The sequence below is a fragment of the Corvus kubaryi genome, unplaced genomic scaffold, assembly GCF_017639235.1.
Source record: "Corvus kubaryi isolate FWS band 111438036 unplaced genomic scaffold, C.kubaryi_AGA036_p1.0 74, whole genome shotgun sequence".
Classification (NCBI taxonomy): Eukaryota; Metazoa; Chordata; class Aves; order Passeriformes; family Corvidae; genus Corvus; species Corvus kubaryi.
The window spans coordinates 10,499,760-10,526,996 of record NW_024582061.1 but is presented as its reverse complement, the minus strand read 5'-3'; the positions used below and the strand labels follow the sequence as shown (position 1 = coordinate 10,526,996).

The following is a 27,237-nucleotide window of genomic DNA, read 5'->3' as shown; positions in this document are numbered from 1 at the left end:
ATGAGCAGGAAGGCTGAACACCATGCCTTTAGGCCAGATCTGGCCTGCTTGATGTGTTCAGGGGCCAGTCCTGTTCAGTATCTTTACTGATGATCTGGACAAGGGGATCGAGTGCACCCTCAGTTTGCAGGCAACGCCAAGTTGTGTGGGAGTGCTCGTCTGCTCAGTGGGCAGAGGCAAACTGTATGAACTTCAACAAGGCACAGTGCCAGGTCCTGCCCTGGGGTCACAACAACCCCCTGCAGTGCTACAGGCTTGGAGCAGAGTGGCTGGAAAGCTGCCCGATGGAAAAGGACCAGCAGCTGAACATGGGCCAGCAGTGGGCCTGGGTGGCCGAGAAGGCCAGTGGCATCCTGGCTTGTATCAGAAGTAGTGTGGCCAGCAGGAGCAGGGCAGTGATGGTCCCTCTGTTCTTGGTTCTAGTGAGGTCATCACACTTTGAGTGCTGTGTTTAGTTCGGGGCCACTCACGACAAGAAAGACATTAAGATGTTGTCCAGAGAAGGGCAGTGGAGCTGGTGAAGGGTCTGGAGCACAAGTCTGGTGAGGAGCAGCTGAGGGAGCTGAGTTTGCTTAATGTGGAGAAGAGGAGGCTTAAGGGAGACCATATCACTCTCCACAACCACCTGAAAGGAAGTTGTCGTGGGATGGGGGTCAGTCTCTTCTCCCAGGTAACAAGTGGTAGGACAAGAGGAAATAGCCTCTGGTTGTGCCAGAGGAGACTAAAATTGGATGTTAGAAAAAATTTCCTTACTGAAAGAGTTGTCAGCCATTGGAACAGGCTGCCCAGGGAAGTGATGGAGTTGCCATTCCTGGAAGTGTTAAAAAACCATGTGAATGTGGCACTTAGGGACATGGTTTAGTGATGGAATTGGCAGTGTTGGGTAATGTTGGGAGTCAATGATTTTGGAGGTCTTTTCCTAACTAAATGATTCTGTGATTTATCTAGATTCAATAACAGATTGTGCAGAATTTAGCTTATGGTTTGGAAATAGACATAAAATTTCTAATCCTTAGATGCTAAGAGGACTGACTAGATTCCAGATGTGCAAATAAAGACACTGCTGCTTTAAGTATCCAGAAATAACAATTCTCCGATGAGGACTGCTAAGCCTAATTACAGGTTTTCCAAGTCAAATTATTAAGTAACTTTAATGCATTAATATACACAGAATTTAATTGTGCACATAAATTAGGGCCAGAAGGCTTTGGAGAGTAATGAAGATGCGTATTCTCTATCCTTTTCTCTTATCCTGAGTGATGCTGAATTCAGTGCTCTGACCTAGTGCATAGTGCTGTATCCAAATCCCAGCCATTACTTAAATCTGACTCATGATCTCTGTAAACCTGAAGAGACCATCTACCTAGTCGTAACTCCAGCCTTCAGTCCAAGTTACACTTGTACTTCCTTTAATTTTTAGTTTATAACCATACTCCTCTCCCATTGATTCTCTTTTATACTATGTCACATAGGATGCTCATTTTGCATTTTGGTATTAATCAAAGTATTTCATTTATGAAGTGAACAAAAAGCTCAATCAGATTGAGAAAGGAAATCAATCATCAAGCTACACACTGAAGTGTAGGCCATGCTGTAGCTGTGTATTACCATTCCACTATTAAACCAAGAAAGAAACCATGCTTACTGTCAAGTTTCTGCAGTATTTAGAGCTGGAAACAGGGTTTGGAAGAGGGCAGATTTCTCAGAAATACAGGAATTAGTTTTAGTGGAAGAGGGGACTGTCAAATATGATGATTTTCAATAAAAATTTTTGTTTTGACTAATGTGGAATCTGCTGTAGGACTGCCATCATTTTATGTGGGTTCTTTCTGTAAAGGGAACAGGAGTCAGAATTGGAATAATGTAACAGTTTCATAATGTTGTCATCATCATTGTTGTCAAGCAATTGTTTTATTCTTTTCACTTATCTAACAAGTGAATAATTATTTGGGGAAAACAAGATTGCCTCTTTTCTCATTGGGTGAAAACCTGTTGTTTCTGGTGGGCATTTGGCTGTCTTTGGCAGCCCTGGGGTAGTCCAAACACTGCAGGCTTGAACCTTTGCAATTTTTCCTTCTTAAACCTGTCTTGAATGGACTGACTTTGGTAATAAACCTTTGAACTGAAAAGACATTGAGCCCCTCCAAAGGAATACAATGAAGCTGGAGTAAGGACTGGAGCCCAAGTTTTATGAGGAACAGCTGAGGAAATGGGAGATATTTAGCCTGGAGAAAAGGAGGCACCTTTATCACCTTGTCTCTTCTCCCACATAATGAGTGACAGGACAAGAGGAAATGGCTTCAAGTTGTGCCAGGGAAGGTTCAGATTAGATATTAGGAATACTTAATTGAAAGGGTTGTCAAGCACTGGAACAGGCTGCCCAGGGGACTTGTGAGTCACCATGCCTGGAGGTATGTGAAATACATGCAGGTGTGGCACATAAGGACACAGTTTAGTGGTGGACTTGACACTGTTAGTTTAATGGTTTGACTTAAGATTAAGTCTTTTCCAACCTAACCAATTCTGTGATTGTTTGCCAGGTTGAGCTTTGAGTCTGGAGGAGTTTGGCTGCTCAAACCATGTGCAAGAAGTAACTTGCAAGTAGGATTCATTTTCTGAAGTGATTAGGTTCAGTATTTTGTGCAGTCATTGGAGAACCTGTTGTGACTAGGTGGATTTGGGCTTTCTGCACAGGACAGAACTCGGTGGGTGGATGGAGGGGCACTGTGAGCTCAAATAAATATATCCCATGAAGGGCAGAATTTATGAATCCCAGTACCTTGACACTAGTGTTCTGTTTCCTTCTCCTCTCTTTATCTCTGTCCAACCAGGACAGTCACAGCAGATCAGTATCAAAAAGATACTTGAACTGGGCAGCAGACGGTACATGTGGTGCTGTGTGTGGAACTGTGGATATGCAAGCCAGCTGCTCCCAAAAGGCATCTTAAAAGCAAGATTTCTGCCTGAGCCTCCCTCAGTGGAGAGATGGGCAGATGAATGATTAATTTATACTTTCCTCATCTCAGATGCTTATGTTCATGAAATATGAAAGTGGTTATTTCTGAGTTTTCTGACTTCTGTTGAGTATATTTTGTATTGGCTGTTGGATTCAGAAGTTACTGGAGAAGGCAGAAGTAGAATAACTTACTCCATACTCGCTTAGGAAAGCAGGCTTAGTATAGCGATTTTTAGATTATGGTCTGTGCATCGTTGGCAGCTGTTAGAAGCAGATCTGCAAAGGAGGCTCCTGCAATATGTCCCAGAGACTGAGCTGGGAATCATGTTCTTCAAATTGCCCCTTTCCAGTGCTGCCTTCTGACAGGAGGAGCAGCCTGCTTTGTTTGTGTGCCTTTGGTTGTTATTGCTGGCTGGTTTTCTTGTAGCCTTCCTTAAGGTGATCATTTCACTTACTATGCCAAAGGCCCTTAGAATTTTTAGAGGTAGGTCAGGATGTTATAAATCTTCACAAGAATATTAAGATCTTCATCTTAAGTTGCTGAGTGAGAATTGGGAACTGGAGGGAGAAGGGAGATGGAGGTGAGGATTTAAGTCTCCATGAAATCATAGCAGAGTTTGGATATGAGTGTTCTGTGATTCCCTGTACTTTGATCTGTTGTGTGAAGACAGTTTGAAGAAGATAGTACTGAACTAAGAGCTGAGTCTCAGGCTATGAAATTGGGAAAGTATCACAGCTTTAAGCTCAACTGTGAAGGAGGGAGAACCCTTAGACTTGACCTGGAACATACACATATTGATGGATTATGTACTATGTGTATGTATATACTAGAGCTAATATATGCATGTTATATATGTATATATATGTTTAATGTTCTCTTCACCTGCTTTTTTCAGACCTTTAGCTGTTCATATTTTCATAGCATGGGACAACCTTCCATTTGCATTCTTCCTAATGGTGGTTAGTGTAATGTGACATTTCAGAGACCTGGCAAACAGGAAGCCACATCCCATGTCTCTGGTCATGGAAACTGCTAAAACTAGAACTGGCAACTGCAGGTAGTGCATTAAGTTTCAGTATTTTTCTGAAAAGAATATCCTTTCTTAAAAGGATAACTGGTCCTTTACCACAAAGTGTGGTTACTGTTTTTTGAGTTAGTGCTGCAAGATGTGGAAAAGTGATTTTTTGTTGGTTTTTTTTTTTGACAACTAGTGTTAGCAGGGACCTTTGAGCACATAAGAAGATTGTGGGGGCAATTACAGGGATGCCTGGACCTTGAGGGTCTCAAGGAAGCTTGTAGTGGGTGCTTTGGTGATTTAGCTGCCTGTGAAGATGACGGTACTCTGGCTTTGTAAATACTTGTGCTAATATGCCTCTTTTTCTATATGGCCTTTGTTTCTTTATTAGGCAGGTTGTGGTTTGACTGAAATGTATACTAGACCTGGTTATTTATTTTTGAATGAGGTTTTCTTGGATGGAAACATTACTGCTTGCACCTCCTGGCTGAGTTTGGTACTGGGTATTTCAGTCTTTTAATGTCATTCATTTTGAGAAATAATAAGCAAAACCACTTGTGGGTTAAATGATTTAATGATCTGATGGGCCAGAATGGAAAATATTGCTGGAAATAATCTCGAATGTTATTGTTGAATCTCTAGGAAGCTTACATGGCCATACGATTTTAGCTTTTTCCAAATCCTAGCTAATAAAGCATGAATGTGTGTATGTGTGTGAAGGAATAAGATCTAGGATCATCTCAAGCTGAAATGGTGCCAGCTAGTTAACTTTGCAAGGAGGGAGACAGAGACACTGTCTCCCTCTAGAGACACTGTCTCCCTCTAGAGACACTAGAGAAAAAAAGCTTTTGGGTCTCGTTTTAGTAGTTTAGAATAAATTTAAATTATGATATTATGATTGAGACAAAACTCCTACCAATACTTAGTGTAATTTTCATGAAGCAGGTTTTCATGGAATAGGTATTGCCAAGGCCTGGAGTCTCTGTTGGGGCCCTGTACATGGTGCCACAAAACAGCAAGTAAAAGCAAAATATCTTTCACCTGCTATACCTTGAAGCATCACCAAGGGTTCCCATTTTAACTATTCAGCCTGTTGGGAGCCAATGTATTAAACTAGAGAAGAACCACAAAGAACCACACTTCTTTGATCCTAGGATGGCAGGGTTAGAACAGCTCTGTCTCTAAGGGCAAGACATGTATAGATTTTCTTCCAGTTTTACTTCCACATAAAGAGAAGCCTCTCTTGCCTTCCCAGTTGAAATAACCAGTGCTGCTGCAGGCACCAGAGCCTTGACCCTACAGCACAGCAGTGTAACTGTCCATGCCCATTTTTCATCTGAGTTTTTCAGGTGGAAGCATCACATAGTATAAGTTTGGGGGTGGGGGGGTGGGGAGGGGGGCGACAATTTTCAGTGCAGCGTGCAGTATGTGCTCAGAAATTTATCTCACACCATTTTTGTCAGCAGTGATAGGAATTTAAAGCATTCCACATCAGCAGGAACTGTCTTACTGTGCTCTTAATCTCAGTTAGCAGGGCAGTCCTAGTTGATAAAAATGTGTATAGTTTTGGAGGCCCAAGCAGGTGTTGGGAGTGCAGCTGAGGATAACCACAGCCTAGGCTGCTGAAGAAACTTCTTTGCTAGCTGTAGGAGTCCAAAGCAGCTCAAAATACATTTTTCATTACTTTGGTTTCATCCTTGCTGTAGGTATTGTGGGAAGCAGCAGGGGAGGGGAGGAGAGGGTGAAATACCCTCATGAGGTAAAGACTGGAATGTTTGTGATGGGGATGACTTCTTTCACTTTAGAATTGCATGGATATTTGTACTAAATGCTTTTAAAATGTTCGTGGTTATAACTAAAACTGGTTATAATTTCTTTCTGCTTTTGCATGGTTGTAAGAAGATGTGGAAACAAATTTTGGGAAGCTGAACATCAGCTGTGATTTGCTTACAGGTGGAAATGCTACTTGTTTTTTTTGAGTCTTTCATAACATTTGACTTTTTATTCCAGTTGTAATCAAGGACTGAACAGTCCGGCCTTTGAAAGGGAATGGGCAATGCTGGAAGGCAAGAAAGAGAAATTGGAGGCTTGCCTCACTTGAGAAGGGTCCCTGAAAGCACAGCTAGACAAGTTGTGCTTCTATAATGAGTTTCTGTGGTTGTTTAGAGATGCTGTAAATAACACATTCACCACAAAGGATGCACAACTGGTGACTAAGTCCTACACATACTGCTTTCAAACACTGGTCCCTTTCACTGCCAAGTCCTCAGTGGTGTGAATTTGTTTGTATATGCTTTTATCCAGCTGAATACAGAACATATTGTTCTGTTGCTCTTCTAGTTCTATGCACTTTGCTTACTACCCATGGGCAACTAATTGCCAGTTAGGATTAGGGAATTCCCTATAATCACTAATTAAAATCCCTGCTCAGTACCTTTAAGTGTGTTAGTTTACCTTTTCCTTGGCAGCCTCATGTTTATGGTGAAAATATATATATTTTTCTATCTATATATCTCACGATATATAAGCTAATATTTTTGGTTTCACATATCCTGGAGAGATTCCTTTCTCAAGTAGCAGGAAAGTTTGGATGTTCATAAGCACAGCCTGTTGGTTTATTTTCTTTTAAACAGCTTTGCTATGTATGAGAAACTGGACGGAATGTTTAGCCATGCAGCTTTAAAATGTGACGTTGATTTTTGTTTACAGTGCATCTGAACAGCCTGGATCAGAGGAAACATGGCTGAAAGAAGTCTCAAAGCAAGAATCAGCTGAAATTATAATTCCGGATGTGATTGTTTAAACTGTTCTTAAAGACCTGTAGTGATGGAGGCTCCTGCACCATCTGGAGCAATCCTTTCTGATACAGAGTGACATCAGCCTTTGGAAAACTCATCCTCATGGCTATTAGTACTGCTGAGCTGTCCAGTATAGATGTGGAAAAGAGATTATTCCTCCTTTCTATAGTTTTACATAAGCTTGAAAACAACTGGCATGTTTTATTCTGCACCTTCTCTTCACACTCTTACAATTTTTCTTTTAGGATGATTAATCCCAATTTTATCCCAGTTGTTTCCTCATTGGAGCACCTCTGTCCATCCACTCTTCTACTTTTCTTTGGATTCTTTGTAATTAGACCATATATTTCCTTAAATGCAGCATCTAAAACTAGACAAAGTCACACAAAAAGCTCATTTAATTCCTTTTCTAGTATCATAGCATGAGACAACCCACTTGGGTTTGTATCCCTTCCTGAAGAACCTTGTGCAGTCAGGTGGGTAGAGACACTGTTTCCTAAAGCACTCAAGGGGCTTTGCTTAGCACTGCTGAGTTGTACCACTGTGGTGGGTGCCATATAATGTTGGCCCTGCAGGAGAAAATCTGCACAGAAAAGAAAAATCTTACTCCAAGTGTTGAATAAGGCTCAGATAATTGCAATGGAAATGTTTAAATATAATGCATTTGAAAGCAAAGCTCAAACTATCACACTTGCAGTGCGTTTTCTCTCTTCATTTTAATTTACAGATTCTATCTACCACATCCTTTCCTGGGCGAGTCCAGTATTAGTTCATGAACTGAATTCTCTGTGTAGACAGTTAAAGTTCTGTGTGCAAACTTCCCCAGGTTAGGATAACAGCGCTTGACAACTCTGTGAATACCCGTGTAAGGTTAAAAGCAAAGGATAGCCAAACTCATGCATTCCAAAGTCTTTTCTTTAGACCTTTTTGATCCCCACCTGGTCCACTTAAAACAGAAACTTCCCCGTGTTTTCAAAATAATGTATTTGTTACAGTGGGGATACTGCAACACGTGTATCAGACAATGAGGCCTGTGGAAAAAGAGTATCTATGGACCGGTTCTTGACAGATGTTTCAGAGATGTTTATTTCTTCAGCCGCATGGCCGGGCTCTGCTGGGGAACTCCTCAATCAGGGGACCTGAGGGTCCCTGCCTGCACAGGGGAACACAAAACAACCAGTGGGGAACGAGGCTGACCCAGGGCCAGGGAAACCCCGTGTCTCCCCCCAGGACTCCTCTCCCAGGGCTACATGGCAGGGGAGGGACCCAACATTTCACCTGTTTATTTTTAACAAAAAGAGATTTAAAACTTAATGTTGAAAACAACGGGATAAGCATAACAAGAACAGTTTCAAAACAAAACAAGCCACCCTCCTGAGTCTTTAAATGTCCAAACAGATTCTCTGGAACATCTTAAGGCTGACAGAAGGGAGACAGGACTCTCCAGACATGCTTTGTGGGGAAACTGAGGCAGGAAAGGGTTTCTTCCATTTTTACCTGTTGGAATGCTAAACAGCAATAGTTAATTTCATCCCTCCCCCTCTTCATCCCCCACTCATCATTGGAAAGGGATTTTTGGGGAAACAATTGGCAAAGGCATGGTTTTGTGAGGGAAACCATGGGTGAAAAAACGGATTGGGAACACACTGGGGGTAAGAGGATATAGGGTAAAAGGGAAAGGTGGGATTAGGAAAGGGAGACTGTAGGGGGGACTTATAATGGAGATACTGTCTAACATGACTATGATTTTTAGCATATATACTGCCTTTCACAGGAACACTATCAGGCCCAGTGACCTCTGCTGCTTGTAACCCCTTTCTACCTTGCACAATTTTGAACTCTATCACTTCTCCATCTCCTAAACTTGGGATGTATTTTTCAGGGTTATTCTTTTTAATAGCAGTTTTATGAACGAATATGTCCTCTTGGCTGTCACATCTTGTTGTAAAACCATAATTTTGTTTAACATTATACCATTTTACTATTCCTAAAACCTTAGCTATGGTGATTTTTTCCTTTTTCCGAGTGGCTGCTGTTTTCTGTCTCGCTGCGTTTTTGCTTTGTCTTTTGCTTTCACTCGCTCCTGTGTTGGAACTGCCAGGGCTGCTGGGGCCGCCGGGGCTGCTCGTGCCTGCGCGCTCTTCCCGGGGTCACATTCAGGACCGCGCGGGCCGGGCCGTGCCGCTCAGCTCCCTGTGCGCCGTCTCCTCTGCTCTCAGCTTCGCTGCCGCTGCCTGGGGCCGCACCCATGTCTCGGCCGGGTCCCCGAGCGGCGGCCCCCTCCCGCCCTGCTCCAGCGCGCGTCTCGGCTCCGCGCGGCTCCGCGCCACCGCCACCAGCCGCCACCCATGTGCTGCCCCTCTCGGTCAGGTGTTCACGGGGCTCGCTCCACCACGCACTGCGCGGGGCCAGGCGGGCACCACTGGGTCTCGCCGCTCCCGCTGCGCCTCGCTCTGCTGCTGACACTGCAGCTTGCGCCGCTGCGCCCGCGCACGGGAACTGCCTCGCTGCTGCTTGGAGAGGGCTCGGTCCACATGGCCTGGGTCGCACGGACTCTGAGGCAGGCTTCCCTTCGCCAAGACACTGCTGACATTGCTCAACAGTCTCGGTAATTAAATAATATTCACGAAAATATTCTTCCATCGGCATATATTTTGACTCAGAAATTAACTGTGTCCAAACGGTGTTCCAAAAATCTTTGGTAAGAATCAAATCTCAAGAAATGTAGAAAAAGTTCTTAAACAACCATGAAAGGAAATGTTTCAGTTCCTTTTGAGCTTGAATTAAGCTAAAATTTACAAATTGTTGTTCAAGAATCATTTTAAGTTTAAGATAAATGTCCGTATGCGGCTCTGAGAGCCAAGAGTCTTCCCACGGTTCCTCCATAGTTTAGAGATGGAACAGCAAAACAAAAACAAGAAGAGAAATCCAGAGTTTACTCACAAATCAGTCGCTGTAGGGATCGGGGATCGTTCTGCTCTCATTGCCCACCATTTGTTGCAATGGGGATCCTGCAACACGTCTATCAGACAACAAGGTCCGTGGAAAAGAAATATCTATGGACCGATTCTTGGTAGATGTTTCAGAGATGTTTATTTCCCGAGCTGCATGGCTGGGATCTGCCAAGGAACTCCTCAGTCACGGGACCCGAGGGTCCTTTCCCCACGCAGGGGAACACAAACCAACCAGTGGGGAACAAGGCTGACCAGGGCCAGGGAAACCCCGTGCCTCCCCTCAGGGCCCCTCTCCCGGGGCTACATGGCAGGGGAGAAGGGACCCCAACACGTATTCTAATTATTCTTTGGGGGAAAACCCTTGCTGGAGTGGTTTTTTCTATCCAGGAAGTGGAAAAAAGTATGTGTTAAGTCTATGGTAGCTGTACTTGTGCCAGTCTCTATATTAGGTCAGTTTACAGCAAGAGAGTATTCCTGGGATAGTGGGAATATCACAGTTAGAGATAATTAGGCTAGAAGTCCACTCCCAGGTGACTGCTTGGTATGGGGGGAATTGAAAGCACAGAGAACAAAATAGAGTAAACTGTAGCTCACAACTCGTGTAAGACCGACCTGCTTTCCTTTAGCATAAATAAAAATGTTATGCTAGTTTGGCTATACAGGCCAAAGTAGTACAGAGTATGTGTGCTGTGATCCACAGACACTGGCCTCTTTTGATCATGGACACTTAGGCAGTGTGACTTGTGAAGGGGCAAGCTTTGGTGAGGGGAAAAATTAGCCATATGCATGGTGCAGCATCTTAAATAATTGAAATCAACTTCATACAGAAGACTTTATTACTTGGGGCTGCTCTTCTCCATAGGAAAGTATTTCCTAATGAGATAATTTTATTTATTTATTTAACAGTATTTGAAGTAGTTGCTTCAAAAAAATTCATTTGGGGTGTCTCAGCACTTTCTGGTGGTTTGTAAGGTGTGGGCATATAGTTACTATGTATAATGTTATTTCCTGGAATTAGGTTACTGGAGAAGAAATACATCAACAGTCAACCAGGATCTTCAGCCCTTCAGCTAAGAAAGGGGAAGGATCCCAATGTACAGGAGCTGGGGTCAGCTGAATGTTTGGTTATACCCCATGTGCTGTCCTTTAGCAGCCTCTGTTCTTTAAGGCAGGTGTGGATTTTCCAACTTTCTAAGGGATATATGAAACAGCATTTATGTACATTGTAAATACTCCATCACAAATAACTGATAACTTTCTAGAGAATGTTAGTGTATTTTCCCCCTTTCTTTTGAAGCTGTTTCATGTTCAAATAGAACTCTTCTGAACAGTAAATTTCTTAAGACTGATACACTATGGAAATTATCAGATCAGTGTTATTTTTTTATCCAATGGTACTGTGTATTTTAACATTATCTTGGATAAAAGTGGAAGTAGTTAATAATACGTGCAATCATTTCATTTCATTTTTGTTTGGAGACATTGTGTTGATAGGCCAATTTTTTTTTTTAAATCAACAGAAGAAGCCTGCAATTATTTTAAATTGTACTAAGCACGTACTAAAGCAGAATAGCTCTGTGATCAAAAAGAGATCTGATCTTTATCTTGGAAAATCATATCTATTTGCAAATCATAAAACGTGAATCAGCCTTGCCTCTCCTTTGTGTTCTTGAAACTCAGGTCATGATTCCCTAGAAAACTGAACTTTTGCTTTCCCACAGTTCTGTCTCATTACAGATGTAACTGAATTTACTTCCTTCCTCTGGGAAAGTTTTGGAAAGGAAAGGGAAGTGCTTTAAATGTATGGCACCTTGTGGAGAACACTGGCAGCCCCAGTTTCAGTGCAGGGTATTTTTTAAGTAAAAAGGTTAAAGCTATTTGTGACATCAACCCCCAACTTCTAAATTCAGTTTAGAATCCAATGGTCAGCTGTTGCAGCTTCCAAACATAGTATGCTGTCCTGAGCATGCCACAGATGTAAGGAACTTGGTAGTTCAACAGGTTCAATGTGACAATATTTTTTAAAGTAGATAGGTTGACCACATCATAAACAGAAAAACCCCACACATCTAAGTTTCCTTGGAATCTAAAGTGTATATGTTTCAGCTTCTAAAAATATTGTGTGCTGTTCTGAGGGGTTCCACACGATGAAGGAACTCACCACAACTTCACTGGTTTAATCTTCCAGGTTGTCCTAAAATGTAGATCTGATTGTCCCAAAACAAACATCAAGGTCTGAATTGAAGAGAAGCCTGTATTCTCATGAGACCTATGTTTGCTGTTCTAGATATTATTCTTTTTATTAGTCTTTTTACTCTAGGTTTTTTATTAGTCTTTGTCTTGGAGACTCTGCAGCCAGAATGTATCTCAGCCCTGTTTCCCATTTGCTTTCTCCAATGTGCATGGCAATGGGGATGGTTTTAATCAGATGTGAGATTCACCCGAGGAGCTTCTAAACCTGGGCCAGTTTTGTTATTAGTGGAGACTTCTTTCAGCAGTGCCACCTGTGGTACACGGAGTGGTGCCTGTGGGCCTGTGCTTAGTCAATGTGTGCTGCAATTTACAGCCCTCATGGTCTCATGTCTGTAGCTTTACTGAGCAGTAATGGAGGGAGTTCGGAACCTTATGCAGTCTGCTACAGTAGAGCCTATGGAGAAGTGAAGGGATGAGATGACCCAGGGAGCTTAAGGACCAGGAGAGGTCCTGTGAAGGACTTAGAAGCATCACTTCTTCAGTGTCATCGCTCGCTTTGGTAACAATTCCCAGCCAAGCTAACGTGGTGCTGTACTACAGGATCTTGAGTAGTCATTGTCACCCAAGGTGACAAGTGCGCAGTGATTGCTACTGAATGTGTCAGTCTGGCTGATTTATCCACCTGTGCATGATGCCTTGCCCACTTTTTTTCTCCTTGCTGCTTTAAGGTAAATATGTTTTTTTGCATGCCTCTAACAAATGGCAGTTACAACACAAACATCTTCTCCAGGTTGTGCTGTGGTTTTTTGGTTTCTTTAATGCTTAGTTGTTCTGAAACGTGTTTCAGTTGCTCTGCTGGTAGTCCTGCCTGAGAAAGGCGCATGAATGGATCTGTTTCCCAAGATTGTTTCTCACTTGGCTGGTGTGTGTTAAGTTTTGGTAAGAGGACATTCCTTGCCTGCTCTTTTTATTGTTCTCTTTCTGGTGTATTTCTCAATATATTATTTAGAAAGTTTTACTTTGTGATGTTCCTGAAGAGATACTGCTCCTGTAAAAAATGCTGTGAGCAGACTGCCCCATAAAGCAGGACTATGTAATGCTTTCCACTCCCATATACTTCTCTTGGCAGTTGTTTTGTTACCTTCCTGGTTCTTCTATACATATTTCTAGTAAGAAATATGTAACCTGTGCTTAGATTCTCTTTTTGGATTATCTATATATTCATTGTTTTCTCCAGCAGATCCTTTTATGGTTTATTTCTGCTACTCTTACTAACATAACATTTACACTCTCTTTTTTTTTTTTTCTGTTGTTAACTGAGGCTATGAAGTTTTTAGGGCCATGGAGAAACTGTAGTTCTTATTACAGGATTGTCTTATTGCCATAACTTGGAGAGTTTAGTATCCATAACTTCTTTATGCTAAGTTTGGAGTGCCACGCGACTCTAAAGCAAGTAGAGACTAAGAGTACTAAGAAATAGAAGACTCACACTTTAGAATCCTGGGTATCTTAGTAGGTATGTCTGATGACTGGTGGTGTCACAGCTTCGCCAACTTCTGTACTGGGAAAAGAGGATCTAACCTGGCTGGAGCTGGCAGAGCTGAACTCATTTGTGTTGGTCATGAACTTGGTCCCAGGTCTGGAAGCTTAGGCAGCAGTAGCTTAGGATAACCTGTGTCCAGCAGAGTGCTCTGAGACCAGTGATTAGGGCTGTTGGATTGCATTAAGGACACGGAAGAAAACACACTGGGCAAATTTCATTTCTCTTCAGATGTGAGCTACTGCAGTTTCTTTACTTGTCGTCTTTTGAGTATGTGGCTGAGGAGGACGAAAAGATGAGAATGAGTTGCTAAATCTTGAGATATTTGCACAGCAAAACATATTACTTGATAGCATAATTATTCTTCAAGCCAGTGCAGTTCCAGAATCTCTAATAAGGATATCTGCATTGAATTTGTCTATTTTGTACTGTGGATGCCTAAGCGTGACAGCCTATAGAGAAGGTCATTTTCGTTTGTCTTGGTTAAGTTTTTGTGTGGGTCTTATTGTTCAAAATAACACTTCTGTTGCCTTCTTTCTTCTTTTCTAGTAATTTTGCCAGGGAATTGTCTTCTGGAAGTTCTGTGGATATGAATTAAGACAGAAGTTTGATCTTTGGTGTTATGCAGTTACTCTATTTTTTATAGGTTTTTTTAAAATTTCACTTTTTCCAAATGAGGTCAAGATCAATAACAATTGCACATTGTAAAGCAAAAGCTTAGGTAACCTCTACTTAAAGTGAGTGCTTCTTGAATTTCTGTTCCATCTCTTTGAATGTCCCTTTTCTTTCCATGTTTTTCAGCACTCTTTTGGTGAAATGCTTATTTTCAGCCTCAAAGGCTGGGATAGCTGGGACTGTTCTGTTCTCTTTCCCAGCTTTTCTTTGAAATCTCCTTTTCCTGTGAAAATGCGTTGACAGATTCTCTCTCATGTGCCTTGATTTGCCAAGTGATACATGCTGCGAGTACCACTAAATGCCTTCGTATCCGACTGTGCGGGAGCTTTTTGGTATTATTTGCTTATGCGTATACAACTGTTTGAAAAATTAAGCATGTACAGGCATATTGTTGCAATCTGGCCCCGGAGCAATGAAGTTGTTGTTCTGAGTTCAGTACAGAGTGATGGTACCCTGCCAGCTGAAAATCTCATCTTCAGATTTTTCACCATGCTTTTGTGTCTGTGACAGAAGCCTGGTGAAGTAGCCTCTCACAGGAGCTGCTTGTAGGTGCTGCAGGTTGGGACTTCCATTTATTCCTTGAAGTAACAGGATTTTGGAGCAGCAAGCCTGCTGATCTGAGCAACTTAAACCTCAGTCAAGGGCATTTTGCCTTTGTCAGCACAGCACAGTTAAGGATATGTGTCAATGAAGAGAGTCCCTGTGGATAACTGGGTTTCTAGGATACAGCGTAGGTTCTGTTTTAATTAGACAGTTACTCTTGTCTTCAGGCTCTCTGTCACTTCATGGCTTGTAGAGATTTTGTAGTGATAATGCAGTGTAAGAAGTAAAATTATTTTGTTTTAAGGATGTATTTTTTGCTTGTGTGCAAAATGCCACTCACTGATCTGTCATCTGCCCTAAAAAAGAGGCTATTAGAAATTTAATTGGTCTTTTTAAAAGCTTCCAGGATCTGCATTTTGGTGGACACTGCAGTGTTGAGTATAAGCATAAAGCTTTTCACTAGTCATTCAAGTTGAATGAAAACTGACGCTGGCTGCTTAGAGACTAAAAATCAAGTTGCTGTGCAGAGAGCAATTAAAAAGGGGGGAAAAAAAGAAAGGAAGTGGGGGGAAGGAAAGCTTTCCCATTTTAAAAATGTGACCTGGTTATCCCGATGAGCAAATCTGATGAGAGTTTTTCTTAGAATTAACATTTGTAAAGTCAGTTCGAGTTTGTGTGTACTTTATCTCTAACATATGGCTTCCCACACAATGATGTCATGTACAACTAAGTGCCAAAAAAAGCATGAACGCTCCCAGCAAAAGCTACACTTTGAACTAGGATTTGATTTGCGGTTTCTGTGCCTGTGTGTGCATGGCCAGACAGCCGGTCGTGTTAGAGCACCAAGCTCTGCATGAAGCCGCTGCTTTCCTCAGCTGTGGGGGATGATCTGCAGGAAGGCATAGTGGCCATGGAAGGCTTCTGTATCAGAAGCATCTATTTTTCTCCCCTCTGAGATGTTGGGAAGGGTAGGAATTGTCATGGCTTTGTTTCAGGGGAGTTCTAGAGAAGGACTGTCAGCTTAAGGTATCTTGTAAGAGCTTCATGCAGTTCCACAAGTGAGGATTTCTGTCTCCTTGAGGATTGCAGGTGTTGTGTAGGCATAACAAACTGTTCTGTGCATGGGCTTTGTTCCCAGCCCACTTCTTAGCTGAGTCATGGTTTTCCAAAGGTTGTAATGATGTTTGGGAGGTGGATCTCGCTGTGTACTTGTGTTTATGGAGTGGATGGTGAGGTGGCTCACTCTGACCTCCTCTGCATGTTCTCCTCCCTTTAGTTGCCCGATCTGGTGGTCTACCTGTTGTTACCTTTTGTTACAGAAAGCATCCTTTGGGTTGCACGGTTTTTGATCTCCTTCATGGAAAACAGAATGTGTTATAGTGGTATGAAATAAAGAGAAGCCGTGGGTTCTTTTTCTTTTAGTCTACCATTTACTGTAAACTACTCCAGGGTCCTGCTCTGCTTCAGCAGTGGATGTGTTAGGAAAATTCCTGGATCAGAGCATAGATTGCAAGTTTTCTCCTGAGTCTTCCATTGGCCATGCCGTGGAAGTTGGAATCTCACACTGCCTACAGCTCTTTAACGTAATGGTTACCAGCAAGTGTCCTAAAGGAAGTTTTCAGGGTGGCTTTAATGTTGGAGAAGAAAGAAAATGTCAATGGCAGTGGCTGGTATTACAGGTTCACTGATACTGGTTGCCAAAAGCAAAAATTCATGAGGATTTCATGGTGTATTTTTTGACTGGCCTATGAAATGCAGTTAGGCTGCCTTGTACTAAAATTCTTTCTTTCCAAAGCCTTCATCAGCTCTGCTGGCCAGCAGGCACGGGTTTATCTTTTCCCCTTTGTGCTTTGGTGCACTTTTCCTCCTTGTACAGAGATGGAAGCTTGTGCTTATTTGCTGTGCAACAAGGGGAGGTTCTTGTCTACTTAAACCTGGGCAGCAGCTGAGCCACAGCTGTGCATGTGGGTGAAGAATGACTTTAAGATGTTCCTCTTCTTTTTTGGCTGTGTATTAAAACCTGAAGTGTGTAAAAGTGAGCATGTGTGTACCTCGGCACTCACTTTGCCTGCTGCTTCCTAGTAACATTTATTTTTCTCATAATACAGATCTTTCTGTCATGAAGATTTTTCATCAACTACAGTGAGAAGGAGGGCCAAGACATAGCATAATTTGTCAATTTCATTACTTTCTCTTTCTTTTAGCCTTTCAGGTAGTATGAGCAGCTTAATTAGTTAAAATTCTTAAGTGCATCTGGTAAATGATGAGAGATTCTTTCAAAATGAGAAAATCAACATCTTTGAGGAAGAACTGTTGTGACTTTGGATGATTTGTGTCCCTTGCTGCCCTGAGGGTGCACTGGGCAGGGGTGCAGCATATGCTCTAGGGAGCAGAACCTTGCAAAATCTGCAGGGAGCCCTGCAGAGGAGCTGTGAGCAGGAGATTGGGAAGGGAGGGACAGTGCAGGCTCCCATCCCCCCCTCTCCCTGGCTTTTGTGTGCCAGGGGTAATTATTGTCACTGTTCAATCCATGCTTAATGCCTCCCGGAGAAGAAAGCAGACAGCTTTTCATCTGCACATGCTTCTGTGACTGGTCTTTTCCTACAAGCCAGACACCTAAGAAATTTAGTTAGAGGCTTACACAAGGGGGCTGTATAAATTTTTTGCAATGACCTAATGCATACAAGCTCTTTTTGGTGGAAGCTGAACTAAATGCTGTTAAATAAATTAGCAAGTTATTAAGTGTTAAGCTGTAGAAGGAAGAGTTTGGATTTTTTTTAGATATATTTGCATCTATCATTCTTTCTACCCTTGGGTGGTCTTGAGTCTTACGCTGCATTCAATTTCCTACTTTCCATTTCTTGAAGAAAGGGTTAAAATATATTTTATTAAAAGCTTCCCTTAAATGGGATATACTACTCCATCCCATAATCAGGGAACTGTTTCAAGTGGTGAATATTCTTAGCGAGCTCATAGCTTTAATGATTTGGGAGCTGCTGTTATGTAGTTAGTTAGGAATTTTACCATAATATTTGGAATGTATGTAGTATTGATTGGCTTTCTACCTAAAATGCATCTGTTTGAAACAATGGGCAGCAATAAAAGCAATTTTTCTCCTTGCCTAAAAAATACAGCTACTAAAATTTAATTTTGTTGGTCATTGTGTTAGTACGCAGAAGATTTTTTTTTTTTTAAGTGATACATGTTTTGAACTGTTTTGCTGCTAGTCTGCTGGAATTTTCTGTTGTTTGCAAACTTTATTAGCCATACCTTAGTTTCTCAAAAAAAAAAAAAAAATAGAATGAAAATTACTAGTTCTAGTCTTAAGGTTTAACTTTTATTACAAGATAAGATTTCCTGTGTTTATTGTCATGCTGGTACCTGTCTATGATTTAACATCTTGATAATATTGAGAATTACTGACTTTTTAGTAAATACTGGCAAATGGGGTGGTGTACAATTGCCATATCTTAATAGCAGAGTGCAGAAAAGTGGTGCAAGTTTTTTGAAGTCACATGAAATATCAGTGGCAGAGGTGAGATTACATTTGGATCCTGCATTTAAAAAATACATGAAAGTATATTTGTTATAAATGAAGAAAATATAAAAGCATATCGATATACATGTGTATTATTAAAAATATATATTTGAAACGTCCTTTTTTTTCTTTATTACAGGTTATAGAGCAGACATTACTTTTTAGCAGTGCAGCTACAGGAAGGATGCAATCTGCATCCCTCTATTTGCTTTCTGGAAAAATGACTAGTCTAGTTCCTGGTTTATGAACACGTGTAGTTTTCTGGCAAGCAGACGTGGTATATTTTTGTCACCAAAGAAGTCTGTGGACTGCAGCAGTCCTTTGCTGTAGTCGTGAGAAAGTTGGGTCCTTCCCGAATTCACACAAGTCTGCAGCAGCCTTAACAGGGCACGGCTGTGCTTCTGTAAATACGGATCTGGCAGCTTCAGGGTCGCTCTGCTCAGTGACAGGTTTCAATACTTGTGAATTGCTTGTGACTCCTACCAGTTTTGGGGGGCAGCAGGAGCAGCAGAGTGTTTGCCACCCCAAGGCCACCAGCAGATTTCCTGTTACTGCTCCTTCTGTGCCCGAATGTCATTGTCTGAGCTGTGGCATTGTACTGGTGCCATCTGTGACTCCTGTGGCCCCTGCCACTAGTGCTCGCCTTTCCTTGCCTTTGCTGTAGCTTGGGATCACAGCTTTGTTCCCTAAGCTATCTATTCTTTATCATAATGTTATCAGCCCGGCGGAGTTGGGCTTGTCTCATGTGAGTCCGTCCGTCCCCTCGGAACGGAAAGGGGGAGCGTCACCCGACAGTAACAGCTGTGCAAACAAACAAGTCGGCGTTGATAGCCATCAATAGCTTTGTGCAGCCGTGGCATTGAGATGCACCAGAACATGTGCAATCTGTCTGCTTCCTTTGTCCCACGGTACAGCCAGATCGGCCACTCTGCACTGATGAGGCCGATTGTCATGCCGTGGTGTGCCTTCTCCTCCTTCCCTTTTTCCTTTGCTTTTCCTGCCTCTTTGTGGGTTGTCTGGCTGCTCCCAAACACATCTGCCACGCGTCCCATCTGCTCTCCCTGAGAGGCACGCTCAGCTCAGACAAGCGCTATTCAAGTGGTGCACTGTTCTGTGGAGCTGACAGAAAACACTAATTTGTATTATTAATGACACATCACTAATGCTCCCTGCTTCTAAAACACTAAGCAAAGTAAATAGCATGGAACATTGACTCATGAACTTGCTCACCTACATGCATAGGTGAATTTCTCCCATTCCACTTACTGTAACACTGCTCTTACCTTGTCCTAGAGCTTGTAACTTTCTCAAGACACAGTGTATTTTTCTTCAAAAAATGAAACATTTATTTCAGAAGTTGTGTTCTTTCTTTCCTGGTATCAGCAGCAAGATTCTTTGCATTAAGAGACAAGGCACGAGTGTATGATGAATTTATTATTTACTATTCCTTTGTCTTTCAAGGAAAAAATATTATCAAGCCATCCAAAAAAAATTTTAAAAAGCATATTCTAAAGTCAGAAAGAATTAAAACCTTGCCTCTTCTGCATGTCTGTTGGACAGCTTAGGGTTATGCACTTAACTCTTCGGGACATCTTTTCTGTGACATTTCTTTACTTCCGGCAGGATCTTGCCATGTGACAGCTCCCCTGTCAAGTTGAACAAAAAGAAAGGGGCTCTCTGTAGTGAAGGAAGAAGATGGTACACAGCATACACATGGATAGGCAGTAGAGTTGTTTTTGTGGAATCACCTCTAGCTTTGAGTCAAAGATTTGTGGCGATACCTGATCAAAAGTGCAGTTACTAATTAGTATTAGTATTCAGCTCTGCCTGGTCCTATTAACCGTCAGCTGTATCAGCTCCACGTGTACCATGCTCTTTATTTTGAAGCTGTCACAGCTGCCTTGTGTACTGCTGCAGGGATTTACAACATGAAACCGTGGTGAACAAGGAGTACTTTCTCTGTTACCGTGTTTGTCTGCAATGCAGAGCTCACTGTAAGCAAGGGTTAGGTGTCCAAAGTGTGACCAAGGTGGACAGGACTTTACAGGGCTGCCTAAAAGGAAATGTGCATGTGTGTAGGGAGGGAAGTGATTCATTTTGACACTGTTTGTTTCATAGCCTTGGAAGTCTTTTCCTTTAGTAACTCTGTGCTTACTCAAAATGTCACAAAGAGAAAAGTAAAGGTTGGAAGCGTAAATCAAAGAAAAGAGCGAGGCCAGGGAGGATTCTAGCAATGAAAAAAGAACATTGAACAACTTTTGGTCAGCTAGCAGAGCTGTGTTGGGGTACATTTTGGTTCTGTGCTTCTTGGAAACTGCTTTGTCTGGTACTCATGTTAACTCCTTGTGAAAGCGGTTATTCCATGGTGGCTGCACTGTTCTGCGTTGTGTCGTGTTCAAGCACCTGACCTCTGTTAAAGAGGCTGAGGATGGACTTGTTTACCTGTCTTACATAGCTTTTACAAGAGTGGTTTTTTTGTATTTTGTTTTCTTTCTTCACCCGAGAGCATTGTAAAGCAGTGTATTTTATCATCATACACCAACTAAGCATCATAAAGCTGGTAATATTTACAGTGAGTTTCAGGAGGAAAAAATGAATTGGGACTGCTTGAGAGAATAGTATCTGTTATGCTGCAAAACGTGCACAGAATCTGTAAAAAAAAAGGATATAATCACAGCACTCAATTTGGTTAGGTGTGATTAGTGGTACAGTGGTATTGGCTCTGAGCATTAACTCTTGTAGTTGTGCTTTTCAGATCAGCACCTTCAAAATTTGTCAAGTCAGTGCATCAGAACTTGAAAAGTTGTGTCAAGGAGTTTAGCAAACAGACCAGGGAGAAGGGGATAAGTACAGCAGTTTATCACCTCTGGAAAGTGGTGTTAGACACTGGGAAACAGATAGGTGAGCTATTCCTGCAAGAGCTTCCATGGGTTACTGAGTTCAGGGCATCCCCTCAAGGGTTACAGATGTAGTTGCAGTTGAGCTGTGTACTGTATCATTTGTCCAGCACTCTGTACTGTGTATGCTTGTTTTTATTTTAAACTGGTCCCTGGTGGTTTAATTGGATGCAATTCCTGCCCCCCCAGCTTTGTTAATGTGTGTTGCCAGTAGGTTCCAGCAGCACTGCCTAGACACTCCCATATGAAAATACAATGATCAGGCGTGATAGACAATTCAAGGACGAACCCTTTGTGTGTACCCTTGAAAACTATTCTGCTACAATTTTCTGTGATTTCCTTTAATAATTCAGCTCTGAATGCTGTTAATCCAGTCTTGATGTTTCAGAGAAGTAATCAACCTTTTCTCTGCCAAACTCATCTGTGGTAGGAAAAGCTTATATGTAGATCTTCTCTGTAACCCAAGAGTGCTTTTGTGAGAGAGTATTTTGTTTGTTGAAATATGTTGTGAATTCTCAGCTTTTTCTCCTTTGTGTTTGAACCTGGCCATTACTACGTGAACTCTGGGAGCTGGAGGAGTGAAAGCTTTATTACAGGTGGCCTATAAAGGGAGCAGTCCTGTAGAGGGCTGTGAATAAAGATGGCAATTGTGTAATGAAGCAATTTGTCACTGACTGCTAACAGGCCAGACTTCGGATGAATGGTGGCCTATGTAAACATAACATGTTAGCAAGTTCTTGTTGTTGATACCAGGTCCACATTTTCCCTACGGAAAAGGGAATACCTCTTCATCTCTTGTGTCACTTACTTCTGATACGAGAGGGAGGATCTGGTCCGTGAAACAGAGTCGATCTTCTAGTGACCTTAATACTAAGAAATAATAAAATCAGAGGAAATGAAGTTATACTAAAGGAAAGCAAAACACCTAAAATTATGTAAGATTTTCCCCTGCATTGTTCCTTGTTACCCTTTCTGGTGTGTTTGCTTTGTGAGACCATTAGCTGCTATGCACTGTAGCCTTGCACAGGTAAGAGGGAGCCACTTTCTGCTCTTCCACGGGGCTCACTAGAGTCCTGCTGTAGAGAGATGCGTCAGTGCAGCGAGAGGAGCTTTTGTTGTCCTGCTCATTTCCCAGGAATGAAGACTTCACAAGAAATCTTACTATTTATGCTGACTTGCTTGTGGAGGTTTGTTACTTACTGGGATGCTTTGTCTTCACCCTTGAATTCTGGGCGTTGTCTCCAGAAATACTCTGTGTGAGGTTTGCTCATAGTGATCTTACTACTTGTGTTGATCTGTTGTGTTTTGGCTTTTGTTTTTCTCTCCCTCTTAATTTAGATGAGAGATCCTTGGAACAGCAGAATTTTTCCTTTTTCTCAACGGTGCATGAAAGCATATCAGGCAGCAGGACACGAACAGCCTTAGCAAAAAGTACTTTGGAGTCCCAAGAAAGTAATTTGCTTCAAACAGTTTTATCATCAGTTGCTACTTCCTTTGATGGGACTTTACTTAGCCAAGAAGAAACAGCCAGGATTTCAGAAGGGAGAAGTACGCCGTTGGTAGATGTCTATGTCACGAGCAGTGAGGCATTCCTAAGTGATGATGAATTTATTAGCTCCTTTTCAAAGGCACAGTGGACTCCTCCAGTGAAGTCTTTTGCAGTTTTAGCAGATCATCACTCAGTTAATACAGTAGAGCCATCAAGAGAAATGTTAGAAACTGTGTTGCTAACACCTTCATTATCTGTCCTTTCTTCACCGTATGATATCTCAGAAACAGCACAGCAGAAGACTCCGTTGAGTGCTGTCCCTGAACGCAGCTACACTCTTATGGAACTAAAGCCTTTTGTACCAGATCGTGAAATGCTAACAGCAAGCAGAGACTTGCTGTTGTACCCTCCAAATACAGCTGTTCCTTTCACTTCCATTCCTTCAGAGATGGGACTTGTGGCACAGGAAAACATTACTGCAAGTTTAACAGCTCTGCCTTTTGGGGCTGCCTCAGAGGGATTGCCTCTTCATCTCAAGCTGCTGGGTGAAACCAGCCCTGGGGCCCCAGATGCCACAGCACAACATGCAGACCTGTATGGTGACGTTTACACCCATGTGAGTAGCAGGGCAGCAGAATCTCTCGATCGAAGGACCTACTCCCCTCCAAGCATTCCGTGGGCCACGCCAGCTTCAGCAGCCCGTGCTGAGCCTGCTTTTTCTCCTATTAGTCTTCCACTTGTGTCTTTCCCTCTTGACTCAGCTGCCATTTCCGTGAACTCTAATACAGTTCTTAATGCCAGCGCGTTTACACGTGAGTTCTCCACTGCAGCACCAAATTTGCCTGCTGGTTCAGAAATACTAAGTCAATCAGAGCTTGTCAGTGAGCTCAAGAGTCCAGTGCCTTACACGAGATCGTACAGTTACTGTCTGTATTGTGACTCAGTGTCACTTCTGCCAGAAACAGGCTTTTCCCCAGAACATGATGTGGGCTCAGGCGATTATGTTGAAACTTTGACCATCAAAGCCTCTGAAGTACAAGGCATAACTCCATTTACAACTATAATTACTGACGGGTATGAATTAGAGGAACCTACACCTGAGATTTTTGATACTTCTTTTCCATCAAGACCAGTTGTTTCACTTTCTTCAAGATTCGCAGAGATCCCTGATTCAAGCATGTTTTTAATAAGCACTACAGACACTAGAACACCTATAACAATATCTCCTTCCTACCATCAGCTCCCTGGGGAAACGTCACTGAACATCTCTGTTTCCCAGACCCTTCCTGTTCTGGAAACAATTTCTTTGACTCCTAGCACTCATGTAGAACCTCCTGGTGCCACCACTGTTCTGTTGGACTCTACCATCATCCAGAGTGAGCCAGTAGCATCGTTTGCAATCAGTAGGACGACCTTGCTGGAATTGCCAGAATTAATGCCGTCAGAATCTGTGGTTTTGCTTGGCAAGACATCTACAAGGGATGACCTGTCTTTAAATATTTCAGATTTTCCATCCAATCTTTTATCAACACCATTTCTTATTGAATCTAGCTACTTGTCTTTATCACTGACCATGCTAAATTCTTACTCTGTCATGCAGAGTGATTTATCAACACTCTTACCTCAGACCTTGTTGACTGGGACATCAGTACTTTCTCTGGATGTTACCAGCTGGGACTTAGCTACCGCTGTCAGCTCTGCCACTGACACCGAGGTTTCTCAGTTACATCTTGGCTCAACATCATACTTTTATTCAAATGCATCATCCCTTCCAGATGCGCAGGTTCCTGAAATAATGCCATCATCAGATTTTCACTCGGAGTCATCCATGTTTCTGGAAGCATCCTCGGTACCGCCAGTGGGCTCTGAAGTTGTGTTTACCTCAGCTGCCACAGGAGCTACCTCTCAGTTGGAGCCTTCACTCTCCACCTCTCACTCTGTGGTTCCTACCCTGGTGCTGCCCACTTCCGACACCCAGTCTGTTACCAGCAGCATCTTGCTCAGTGAAACAAATCTGATCTCTTCGTTTACTACCTTTCCAGCAACTCCTGTCTTAAACGTATCTTCATCTCTACTTTCAACTGCTCTGGGTTCTGATGAGGATATTGGTGCTACAGTTAACCCCACGCTGCTTTTAACATCTGGCAGCAAGGGCAGCATCCCCACAGCCTTTCCTCCCACAGACCCTGGCAATCTCATGTCAGATGCCGACACCATCAGCGTGATGCCCTTTCCTACAGCATCTCTGTCTGTGACCTCGTCGTTTGCTCCCACACAATTTCCTCCGACTGCTAGCCCTCCTCCTGGATATGAACTTCCATCAGGAAGCAGCGTAACTGCTGGTGCTGATGCATCAGCTCCTTCCACCACTGTCACCAGTGCTACAGGCAGCCCGGGGACATTCTCCTCCACCCCTCTGAGGACCACTACTCTGTCTGAAGTGGTGGTTGTAACCTCTGCCATGACTACTACCAGGCAGCCATATGTCTGCGACATCACTGTTCCCGACGCCTACTTAGTCACTGCGGGTAAGATATTCCCAACATTTTCATTTTGTTTTTCAGAAGCCACTGTAATATGACCCCCTAGCTGAATTGCAGATTTTGAATTAACTAAGTGAACCTTTCAGAGAAACACAGCGTAAATTTAGACAAAGAGCTGTAAAAGCACTGGTTTATCATTTACTGCTAAAAATAATAGCATTCACTTGAACAAAGTCCATTGTGATAGGAAGTTACAAATACATTACACTGCACAGAGAATGAAATTGTCTTCTAAAATTGCTGATGTATGCATACAAGTGTGCTGAGTTAGAGGCAGCTTTATCATTTCATCGGTTGTAAATGAATGTTCCTGTCATGGGACTGTTCTGCCAAACTGTTTAATGTTCTGACTGAGTAAGTTCCTCCTTTCAGTTGTTGCTGCTGTTTATTAAATAAACACCTGCATGTGAGGTAATGTTGTAATATGTAAGAGCAGAATTGGTTTAAAAAACTTTTGGGTTTCGCTACCATTTTTATAATTTTACCGTACTAGCCTATGTTTGTATCTTACCTCCTCCCATACTTACCTTCAATTGGATTTGGTGTGTTTGTAACCAGAAAAAGTGGCATTAGTGTGTTTCAAAATTAATTGTCTTAGCATCTGTGTTTGCTTTTCTGGTGTTTTCCTGCCTTTTCCTAGCTTGTTAACAAAACAATACCAGCAAACTAATCCAAGGCAGCTGCAGAAGTGTTGCATTTTCATGGTGAGCAATACTTTTTACCCTTAAGATTTAGTAGTAAGAAATAAAGCAGAATGAGCATAATCTCATCCTCCAGATATGCAGGTGATCTAGCTATGCTAGTGATGAGGAAGACTTTTTTTAAAGGTGTAATTTGACTAGTTTTGTAGGCAAGTTACTGATGGAAAGTAAATGCAGGATGACAACATGATGCTGTTCAGTTGTTTGCTTAACCCACAGTCACGGTGTCAAGTGTGACTGTAACAGACATGATGTCCATTGGGATGTGGGGATTTTAAAGCTCTTTCTTACTCTGTGGATTTCCCTTTCATTAATTAATGTCATGTTTGTTTACTTTTTATTTAAGAGAAAAGTAGATGCATATTTTCTGTGGCTTTTTTCTGACCTTATCTGCATTCCATGCATTGCCTACAAAACTTTTAATTGTGTTGTGATAGCAGGCTCACTCACAAGTCAGACCGAATATGCTGCTACTTTCCCATTTGAATGCATCAGTGGCTCTTTAAAAGTTTCATTTATCAGAGTGCTAAAGACATTAGCTATGGAAAAGCAAAACAAGAGAAAGGAAATAAACTTATAGTTCCTTAAACTTTACAGACAGTCACTTTCTGGGATACAGTCACACCTTTACCCGTGTCCTTGTTGTTCATCTTACCTGTTTGATGCAGCTGATCTCTGTGCCTGCTTTTTCATGTGCTGCACAATTGAAAATGCAACTTTGAATCAAAACCCAAGAGATGAAGCTAAAGTGTATTTTCTGACTGACATTAATTTCTAGTGCTGGCCCGAAGAGCTGTTCTACGAAATGTCAGTGAATCCATCAGACAAGTGCTCAGAGTTCAGTTCAGGAGATCAGTAGAGCTAGAGGTAAGTGATATGAAGAGTGTACAAGTACTCTTTGATCAATGTAATACAATAGTGGGTTTAGTTCACAAGCTAAAATAGTAATTCAAACAGTCCATAGATACTGTATGAGAGACAGCTTTATTTTAACTTAAATGTTAGTCGTGTTTTTTTAAAATGTGAACATGATGTCAACTTTTTTATTTTTAGAATGCCATAATTTTCTAGGACAGACATTTCTTGGTTTTGCCAGAGGTGAGCAAGAAGTGTCCAGACTCTACTGCTCACCTCCTTTGGCTGGTGAATTGAAACTGAAGAACTTTTACCCTTCAGAATACCTGTTAAACAGGTCTGTTTGTTCTGTTAGCTGATTACATACTTAGCACTTTAAACAAAATGAAACCTTCTCCCCAGCCTTGTGCTGTTTTATGTTTTAAGTGAGACCATCAACACTTGCAGGGGAGGTGGTGGAATCCCAAATGCCTGATTTGGCAGGGAAAAAATCCAGGTGTGCAATAGTAAGATATTATTTCTGAGACTTCAGGTAGATG

At 42.1% G+C, this 27,237-nt stretch overlaps 1 protein-coding gene across 4 annotated transcripts in view; it reads left to right on the top strand.

Annotated features, from left to right (window-relative positions):
- Positions 1–27,237, top strand: part of KIAA1549 (KIAA1549 ortholog) — a 148,112-nt gene that overhangs the window by 51,958 nt on the left and 68,917 nt on the right. For all 4 annotated transcript variants that reach the window (XM_042051281.1, XM_042051283.1, XM_042051280.1 and 1 more), the window contains exons 2-3: positions 22,449–25,127; positions 26,622–26,710. In XM_042051281.1, the coding sequence (XP_041907215.1) occupies positions 22,449–25,127; positions 26,622–26,710 (2,768 nt within the window). The remainder of the gene's footprint in view (positions 1–22,448; positions 25,128–26,621; positions 26,711–27,237) is intronic.